At 40.8% G+C, this 10,422-nt stretch overlaps 1 protein-coding gene across 1 annotated transcript in view; it reads left to right on the top strand.

The window, feature by feature from the left end:
* Positions 1-961: 961 nt before the first annotated feature.
* CRACR2A (calcium release activated channel regulator 2A) overlaps positions 962-10,422 on the top strand; it is a 37,155-nt gene continuing 27,694 nt past the window's right edge. Inside the window, 2 exon segments of the mRNA XM_061472102.1 lie at positions 962-1,305; positions 5,920-6,035. Coding sequence (XP_061328086.1) covers positions 1,162-1,305; positions 5,920-6,035 — 260 coding nt within the window. The 5' untranslated portion in view covers positions 962-1,161.

Genomic DNA, 10,422 nt, shown 5'->3' with positions numbered 1-10,422 from the left:
TAGGTTGACCTACTTAGAAAAACAGAAATACAAATTCAAGATGCAGATATAAAGCCAAGTTGCCGTATGTCATCTGAGCCCTAGTAACTATACAGATGTTAGCCTGCCAGCAATACACAGTACTTCAGTGAAATAGACTGTTCCTCTACTTGGTTTACCCAGATGATTATGAGTTAGGGTCATACAAAGAGTCTTACAAAGCATCAGGTGAGGCATGGCAACCCATAATTAGTCAATAGTGGTTTTGAGTCCATAGGCTTTTGGGAAAGCCTGCTCCATTCGTATTGATACTGTGTGTTGTACAAGTTTGGAGAGGGGAAGCTGCATACATCTGACCTCCCAGAGTGAATTTAAGATCAAATTATAGACGAAATGAATATATAAAAATATTTTCATGCAGGAAGTATAATGCAGATTTTCACGGAGGTTGTTTAGAATGTGATTAACTTATGAAGTCTTCCCACCAAATCCACTAGTAATTAATTCTTCTTCACAGGTGAAAGTCAGAGTCCTAAATAATAAGGATGAATCTAAGGAAATGTTTCAGAATTCCATAATTCGAATTATCTGAATCTCACTCTTGGTTTTACTTAACTGACTGAAAGACTATTATCTACTAGGTTCCATCAGTCATCGGTTACCTTCCATTCTATAGCTATCATATGAACTGTATGCCAAAGCGCTTGATGCAAATTGTGATACATGATGTTAAAATGGTCGAGTCAAAAGAATATCAGTTGGATACTTGTAGTGACTTTAAATCACTTTTTTATTTGCCCTCATTTCTTGTGTCTTCTTCTTTGTGGTAATTGATTGTCTACATTTCTTGTTAAACTGGCTGATTTTGCTTTCAGATTCCTTTTCAGAGCTCATTTTGTCTTCTCCTTTCCCCAGACTTTCCCCTTCTCATTCATCATCCAATTTCCATCATTTTTAGTGCAGTCCATCAAGGGTAGGCATTTTCAAAAAGCTTTTTATTCTTCTAAGCTCTAGTGCCTAAATAAAGAGATGGTTGCTAAGAGATTTTGCAAAGCATCATTAAGAGGGTATGATTTGCTCTTTTCCATACCTTCCATGCACAGGTTTCAGATCAGAATTTGAATTCAAATCAGTAACTGGGATGGCGGCGTCCCAAAATATTTCTGTGTTGAAATTGTGACCATGGACAGAATACAAGGAGAACATGCCAGTTCTGTGCCACCTGGAGAACAAGACACAGGACTAACTGTGTTAGGAAAAGTATATGGGTTCTTTCAGATTTGTGATCTGGAAAGCAAAGGATTCATCACTTGTCAAGACATGCCAGTAAAACAGAACTGGCTATGTGAAATGCAGAATAAGAGAAGCTCCCAATGCCTTTAATGTGTTGAGACTGCTTAATTTAGAGATAAAAATTGTAACACCCTCCTGACATGTAGCATTTAATACACTCTCTTTGAATTTTTACATAATGCTTGCATTTGTTTCCACAGTCAAAGCAACAAAAATGTGGAAAATCAAAGTGAGTGAAACAAAGAAAAAATGCCTCAGGAACTTAATTCCATTCTCAATGAAAAAGTTGAAATTCCAGTAAATTTATTACTTTGAGATATGCCACAGCATCATGAATCATAGAATCATAGAATCATAGAATAGTTAGGGTTGGAAAGGACCTTAAGATCATCAAGTTCCAATTCCCCTGCCATGGGCAGGGACACCTCACACTAAACCATATCACCCAAGGCCTCGTCCAACCTGGTCTTGAACACTGCCAGGGATGGAGCATTCACAACCTCCCTGGGCAACCCACTCCAGTGCCTCACCACCCTAACAGGAAGGAATTTCCTCCTTATATCCAATCTAAACTTCCCCTGTTTAAGTTTTAACCCGTTACCCCTTGTCCTATCACTACAGTCCCTAATGAAGAGTCCCTCCCCAGCATCCCTATAGGCCCCCTTCCACAAAGTTTATCCCTCTGTTTTTTCAGCAAAAGTGTGTAAATAAAGTCTTTCATTTTGGTTTCAACTGACAGACAATGTGTAAACCAGACTCTCAGCTTTATCAGATATATATGTAGGAAATACAGAAGAACAATCTTTTAACATTATTCAATGTTCACAATAATCTTACAAAATTGTTCTTAAAATGTTTGAGGGACTAAAATCAGGTTTGCTGAAAACGTTGGTAGGAAAGCAACTATATAATAAAACCTTTGGAAATGAGATTCAGTGCTTATTGCAGAAATGATAAGATGATTTGGACCAGTATGTGGCAGAAAACAAGAATATGCTCATGCTTGACATGCAAAGCATAATTTCATTGTGTTAATCCATTTCTACTTCAGTACTTCTGGATAAAATAGAGGTGTGGTAGCAAAATAAATTCCGTATCTGGCAGTGTTCAAGGCCAGGTTGCACAGGGCTTTGAGCAACCTGGTCTAGTAGAAGGTATCCCTGCCATGGCAGGGGGTTGGGAATAGATGATTTTTAAGGTCCCTTCCACCCCAAACCATTCTATGATTCTATGAAAATATTTAATGCTTTATACTGAGCAACTGTACATTAGACATATACTATTAGTTATTCATTATGCTTGATTAGAATGACTAGTTAACTAGAATCCCTGTATTGCAAACCTGAGTTTGAAATCAGTACAGTTAATTTTGATTGCATTTTCCATGATGTTCACTTTCTGTAGCAAAAACATAAGTCAATAAAGTAAATCAGTTTTTTCCATAAAATTTACAAAGTATTGATCACTTTTGCATCCTGCTGTTTGTTGGTTTAGTGCTACTTAACGCTAATGAAGCATTGCTTCAAATCCAATATGCTCACATTAAGCTTTTTAATCTTTAGTCATGTGATATGAGGCATTTCAACAGACAGAGCCGAGTATCTAAAAGTACAGTTAAGTCCAGTGGAACAGATTTTGCATTGTTTTCTGATAATGTCTCTAACGTAGTAATTATATCAAAATTTACTCTTCCCTGATTATATCATGCTGTTTATTTTGAGATTATGTTAATACTGGTTGTTTGGAATTTTTCATTCAATTTCAAAATATCAAATGTGTTCAACCTTCAAACAAACAAGAGGTTTTCTGAGATTGCAAGAAGGCAAATTCTACCTGAGACTTGAAACCACATCTTTGCAGTTTGGGCCTTGAGGTCATGATGATTAATGAGGATTAGTGTTGCAAAATGTTTTAATGATTGTAGCAGAATTGGCCATTTGACCTCTATCTTTTTCTTTTGCAGAGTAAAAGCTTGGAATTTTCAGATAAGTAAACATAGTCGTCATGAAAGCACAGAGCACATTGTGTGGCAATGTAGATAATTTCTGTTTAAGCTGCAGTGGTATCTTTGAATAAGTTTTATTTCTTTTTAATTTTTAAGAGTTTCATACTGGAAGTATCTATGTGCTTTTACAGTAAGGCCAAAATGAGCAAATAAACAAAAACAGACATATGAGACCAACAATATCATTTTGTTTTCCTAAGAATAAACCCGGAACAAACAAACGTAAATTTTTGAAGAATAAAAACAAGAGGTTGGGCAAAACATTGGCTCAGTAATAGTGGTGTGGCCCCAGTTCACCAAACTCCTTAAATTACCCAGTGGGAATTTAATGGAGCAAAATGTGTGCACATCTTAAAAATCTCCCATTTTCATATTTTTTCAAGAAAATGCAAAAAATTCTGGTGTTTTCTACTGCTAAATTAGTATAATTCAGTTCAGAATTTGAACACTGAAATAGTGTAAAAAGAGTAATTTGCCTGAAATACCTCCTTCCTCATCAGTACCTTGTAGCATGTAAGAATTTTAGAAGAGAAGTGAATTTTTTAAAGTTTTTAGATCTAAGAGATAAAAATCTACAGCTTTGGGAAGATGGGTATGTTTAAGTGAGAAACTGGCAATAAGTCAGATGCATTGCTGATGAGGTAATTTATTTAGACTGAATATACATCAAGTTTTCTTAGGTTTTTTTTTTGGAAGCATGTAGCAATGCACAATTAATCCTGCTCAGAAATCCCTTCGGGACTATTCCAGATAGTTCTGTGCTTTAGAAGCTCTGTTGCTTTCCCTTCTCAAGATTACCTTGGAATTCCTTTCACTGCTCCTCCATTCAGCTCATACAGGTTTATAATGTATGCCCTAAACTCTTTGCTGCAGCCAGGGAAGTCATGGTTAATGCATTCAGCCAATTCTTACCTTGACTATATACAGCTTGGTGTATTGAATAGTGGTTTCTATTGTTCTTGGATAGCAGGATAAACTTTCTTTGGTCCTAAATCCATTCCCACAGCAGAACAGATTAACACTTTTGTTCTGATTAACTTTATCAACCTATTAGCTTGTAATTTAAATATGTTGTATATACCATAGATGTTCAAAGAAGGCATTAAAATATTAGCTAATAAAGCAGAGGACTTCACCAGTGTGCATTTATATTGCTTCCCAAGATGAAGAAAGGTTTTACTCTTCCTAGTGCTTGACTCCCAGTGGAAGTTCTTGCTATTGTAGTTGTTTGCTACTCTAGTTTTCTCATATTTCTGGAAATCTGTCTATAGCTGTTAAAAGAATTGTAGTAAGACGACTAGGGACCGATTTAGAGAAAATGTTGGAGGGGGTGTTTTTTATGCCTTTTTTTTAGATACTTTGGAAAAAATAAGTGGTTTTGTGGGGTGGTTTCGTGAAGTTTTGCCTTTTTTGGTGTAAGCATGATGAATTTCAGATGTAGACAGTCATGAACTACATTTAACTTGTCACAGGAGCAGCAGGTTTGCTCCTTGAACCGTGCAGGTTTCTTAGTTTTTATTTATTTATTTACACATTTTGAAGCAGCTTGAATTAGGATAGTATACCCTCTTTAATATTCTCGTTTAGAGAGTCTCTTGCTTGACCTCATGACCAGGATGCTGAGACTCCACCTCAAGGCCTAACCCTTCCCTGCGTGATTAGAATCTGTGTTACAAGGAGGTTGTTCTCACTGCTTTGTTGTAAAGGATTCATAAAGGCAAATAGTGAAGTCATAGAATCATAGAATCAGCTAGGTTGGAAAAGACCTCTAAGATCATCAAGCCAAACCAAGCCAAGCCAAGCCTAGGACTGCCAAGTCCACCATTAACCATGTCACTAAGGGCCTTACCTGTATGAGTTTTGAACACTTCCAAGGATGCTGATTCCACCACTTCCCTTGGCAGCCTGTTCCAATGCCTGAGCACCCTTTCAGTGAAAAAATTTTTCCTAATACCCAATATAAACCTCCAGTGATGCAGCTTGAGGCCATTTCTTTTTCTCCTATTGCTTGTGACTTGGGAGAAGAGACCAACCCCTTCTCTCCATCCTCCTGACAGGCAGTTGAAGAAAGTGATAAGATCTCCCCTGAGCCTTCTGTTCCCCAGACTAAACAACCCCAGTTCCTCAGCTGTTCCTCATCAGAGTTGTGCTCCAGATCCTTCACCAGCTCTGTTGCCCTTCTCTGGACCTGCTCCAGCATCTCAATGCCTTTCCTGTAGTGAGGGTCCCAGAACTGAACACAGTATTTGAGGTGCAGCCTCACTAGTGCCCCATACAGTGAAATCACTTCCCTTGTCCTGCTGGCCACACTATTTCTGATACAGGCCAGGATGCTGTTGGCCTTCTTGGCTGCCTGGGCACATTGCTGGCTCCTGTTCAGCTGACCATCAGTCAGCACCCCCAGATCCTTTTATACCAAGTAGTTTTCCAGGCACTTTTCCCCAAGCCTGGAGCTTTGCAAAAAAATCATTGCATAAAAGCAATTCTTGCTCAGTTGATGTTGTTTTACTCTGTGGTGTATTTGAATTTGTACTCTGGGAAACAAAAGGACCTATCCTTTCGTATTATGCATGTTCTGTAGAATCTACTCTTTCTCTCATCCTATAAACTGGGTTAAGACACTGCATGTTTCATCATTCCAGAGACTGCATTGTCAGTTACCTCTTAGCCTGGAAGAACTTGAAAAAGTTTTTGTTACATTGGATGCTGATGGAAATAGCTCACTTACGCTAAAGGAATTCACCGCAGGATTCAGTGAGTTTCGAAAGCATGCTTCTTATATAGAGTTTTATTCATACTCTATATGCTCCATACCAATAATGCATCATTTTGTCTTAACAGTTAACACTGCACATGGGGAGCCAGACTATTCCCTAGGTGTAGCAGATATATGCAGCAGATGAAGAAGTGGTCAAATTACTTGAATAAAGGGCTCCAGGGTCTTTCTCTCCTGTGTAAGATGGCAAGCCACGGCACAATATGAGACATACAGCATACCTATCTGAATTAAACTTGTTTTAAGCCATGGAGTAGATTTATGACTAAATCTTGAAAAATTTCCAGATCTTGCATTTTGTTTCATGTCTCATCGTAAGACCTGAGAGATGATTAGGATTAATATAAGTGCTGAAAATGTGTTGATACCGGTGTTACAGCTGTGGGAATGCTTTCTCTAACAAATTAATTCTTCAAGTGATGTTACTTTATTTCAAAACAAAACAGGATGAGGCAATTATAATTCCTGCATAAAGGGAGCTGTTAGGTTCTTTGCAACTGCCTACTTTGCAATAGCACTTTTACTGTCGTGTTCTCTGAGTTTGTGAAAGGGTTGTTTTCGCCCCAGCTGTGAGGCACCAGAAAGCATGGCAATATTAGTTAGTGAGACTGTTAGGTTTTTATGCAGAATCAATTTTGTGCTTAAATTTTAGCTCTGTTGACTATAAGCACCAGTTTTAAGCATTTTCTCCAGAAAACTAAATCTCTTCTATGTGTGAATGGTAACATTAAATCTCTACTTAAATACTATGTCTAGGCCCAGCAAACAGGACCTTCATTTTTGTTTGTAAATCATCAGTTATTTGAAAAGTTAATTCTTTCATGTCCCATGTCTCCCATTTTAGAGCTAGATCAAGTATCTTAATAACGAATGTATTTTAACCTGCAAATTGCCATTATTTAAAAATGAAACAATGTATTACTGCTTTACTTTTCGTAAGTGAGTTGTATATATTTCTTAGTTAAATGAAGACTATTTTCGTAAGTTAGTCCCTGCAAAGCCAAAATTTTCTGTTAAGCAAAGTTGTAAGTGGCTGCAATCTCCAGCAGATCCAGAGCCTGGTGATTCCTCCTTCCCAGCTGCTGGAGCCCAGTCCAGAGACCCAGATGGATGTGGCCACTGCTTTCCTGTTTGCAGGTTCAACAGGTAGTGAAGTTAAACATGTATCCCAGTGACACCCACATATGCACGCACACACAAAGGGCACGGACACATTAGGCTACACAAAATGCCACACACAAGGTACTGCCTTCAATAGTACTTGCCTTCAACACCTATGTATAGGATTCTCATGAAACATACGGCTAGACAGTGTAAAGCATGCTTCATTTTAAGCTGCACAGGATTGATATGCATTGACTAGGGATCCAGACTAGATAGTCATGCATTCTGCTAGGTGATGATGTTGGTATTCCTAGTAGAAACAGAAGCTGTACTAGATAAAGGCTGCTTTAGAAAACTAAGGAATGGAGAAAGCAGAGTAGTGTCTGGATAAAACTTGTACTGAACCAATTAGTGTGGAAGAATTCCGTTCATTCCTACAAAAGCTCCACTTGTTTGTTAATTTACTTGAACTCTTCAGACCAGTTGACTTCAGTAATGTCTATTCTTGCTTAGCCTCATGTTTAATTGAAACTGAATCAACTCATTTGTTAATCCATACTTATTTCTTATAATTAATTTTTCTATAGTATTCTCAACATTTACTAGAGCAAATACAAGGTAACATTGCAGCTAGTGAAAACTTGCTGAGACTTTCATGGAAGTCTCTTATGGCTATGGTATAGTGTCTCAGACATAACCACAGCTACAGATGCAGATGCTTCGAGATGTACCTGATTTGAACTTATTCATGGTCACAGATGCTTCAGGCTGTCCTGCTCCCATGTGGACTCATCCACAGGTCAGAGTTCCTTTGACTTAAGTTCACACTGGAGTTCCACTTTGTCCAGTACATCAGCACAGAAACAGCAGCAGGATGGAGCTCTGTTGGGCTTGGAGGAGGTGATCCTTGAATATTAACCAGCATTCTTGGGCCCCTCTTTCCTCTAGGGCCTTATCCCAAGGGACTCTTTCAAGCAGGCACTTGAAGAGGACGAAGTCTGCTCTCCTGAAGTCCAGGGTTATGAGCTTGCTTTTCATGCTCTTCCCTGCCCTCCAGATTCTGAACTCCACCATCTCATGGTCACTGCAGCCAAGATTTTCATATCCTTAGCAAGACCCTCCTTGTTGGTGGGTATGGGGTCCACCAGAGCACCTTATCTCAGGGGAAAATTATCATCAGTGCACTCCAAGGACCTCCTGGTTTGCTTATGTCCGGCTGCATTGTCCATCCAAAAAATATCAGGTGTTTGAAGTCCTCCATGGGGACCAGAACCTGCAAGCATGAGGCTGTTCCTATCAGAATGTTGAAGGTTCATCCACTTGTTCTTCCTGATCAGGTGGACTCTCACTATATGTTCCTCTTTCTCTGTCCTCTCTTTAATCCTAACACATAATCATAGAATCATACAATAGTTAGGGTTGGAAAGGACCTTAAGATCATCTAGTTCCAAACCCCTGCCATGGGCAGGGACACCTCACACTATACCATGTCACCCAAGGCTCTGTCCACCCTGGCCTTGAACACTGCCAGGGATGGAGCATTCACAGCTTCCCTGGACAACCCAATTCCAATGCCTCACCACTCTTACAGTAAAGAATTTCCTCCTTATATCCAATCTAAGCTTACCCTGTTTAAGTTTTAACCTGTTACCCCTTGTCCTGTCACTACAGTTCCTAATGAAGAGTCCCTCCCCAGCATCCCTATAGGCCCCCTTCAGATACTGGAAAGCTGCTATGAGGTCTCCACGCAGCCTTCTCTTCTCCAGGCTGAACAGCCCCAACTTTCTCAGCCTGTCATCATACAGGAGGTGCTCCAGTCCCCTGATCATCCTTGTGGCCCTCCTCTGGACTTGTTCCAACAGTTCCATGTCCTTCTTATGCTGAGGACACCAGAACTGCACACAATACTCCAAGTGAGGTCTCACAAGAGCAGAGTAGAGGGGCAGGATCACCTCCTTCGACCTGCTGGTCACGCTCCTTTTGACGCAGCCCAGGACACGGTTTGATTTCTGGGCTGTAAGCACACACTGAAGTCGGCTCATGTTCATTTTCTCATCGACCAACACCCCCAGGTCCTTCTCTGCAGGGCTGCTGTGAATCTCTTCTCTGCCCAACCTGTAGCTGTGCCTGGGATTGCTCCCACCCAGGTGTAGGACCTTGCACTTGGCATGGTTAAACTCCATGAGGTTGGCATCAGCCCACCTCACAAGCATGTCAAGATCCCTCTGGATGGCATTCCTTCCCTCCAGCGTATCAACAGAACCACACAGCTTGGTGCCATCGGCAAACTTGCTGAGGGTGCACTCAATCCCACTGTCCATGTCACCAACAAAGATGTCGAACAGAACCAGTCCCAGCACCGATCCCTGAGGGACGACACTCATTACTGGTCTCCAGCTGGACATTGAGCCATTGACCGCAACTCTCTGTGTGCGGCCATCCAGCCAGTTCTTTATCCACCAAGTGGTCCATCCATCAAATTGATGTCTCTCCAATTTAGAGACAAGGATGTCGTGTGGGACAGTGTTGAACGCTTTACACAAGTCCAGGTAGATGACATCAACTGCTCTACCCCTGTCCATCAGTTCTGTAGCCCCATCATAGAAGGCCACCAAATTGGTCAGGCAGGATTTCCCCTTAGTGAAGCCATGCTGGCTGTCACCAAGCACCTTGTTGTTTTTCATGTGCCTTAGCATGCCTTCCAGGAGAATCTGCTTCAAGATTTTGCCAGGCACAGAGGTGAGACTGACTGGTCTGTAGTTCCCTGGGTCATCCATTTTCCCCTTCTTGAAAATGGGGGTTATATTGCCCTTTTTCCAGTTGTCGGGAACTTCACCTGACTGCCATGGTTTTTCCAATATGATGGACAGTGGCTTAGCAGTTTCATTCGCCAGCTCCTTCAGGACCCACGGATGGGTTTCATCAGGTCCCACGGACTTGTGCACATTCAGGTTCTTAAGATGGTCTAGAACCAGATCCTCTCCTACAGTGGGCCCCAGGTCTTCATTCTCACAGTCCCTGCATCTGCCTTCCAAGACTTGGGTGGTTTGGTCAGAGCATTTGCCAGTGAAGACCGATGCAAAAAAGTCATTGAGAACCTCAGCCTTCTCCAAATCCAGGGTAGCCAGTTCTCCTGAGAGCTTCCGGAGAGGGCCCATGTTGTCCCTAGTCTGTCTTTTATTTGCAGTGTGCCTATAGAATCCCTTCCTGTTATCTGTACGTTTTCCATCAGCTCCTCTTCTATCCCCTCACAGAGCTCCACGCA

This window comes from Pezoporus flaviventris, unplaced genomic scaffold, assembly GCF_033815535.1.
Source record: "Pezoporus flaviventris isolate CSIRO_AGI_PZ_B2104156 unplaced genomic scaffold, CSIRO_AGI_Pfla_v1 ptg000070l, whole genome shotgun sequence".
Taxonomy (NCBI): Eukaryota; Metazoa; Chordata; class Aves; order Psittaciformes; family Psittacidae; genus Pezoporus; species Pezoporus flaviventris.
The sequence above is the reverse complement of the archived record's forward strand: the minus strand, read 5'-3'. Positions and strand labels throughout refer to the sequence as shown.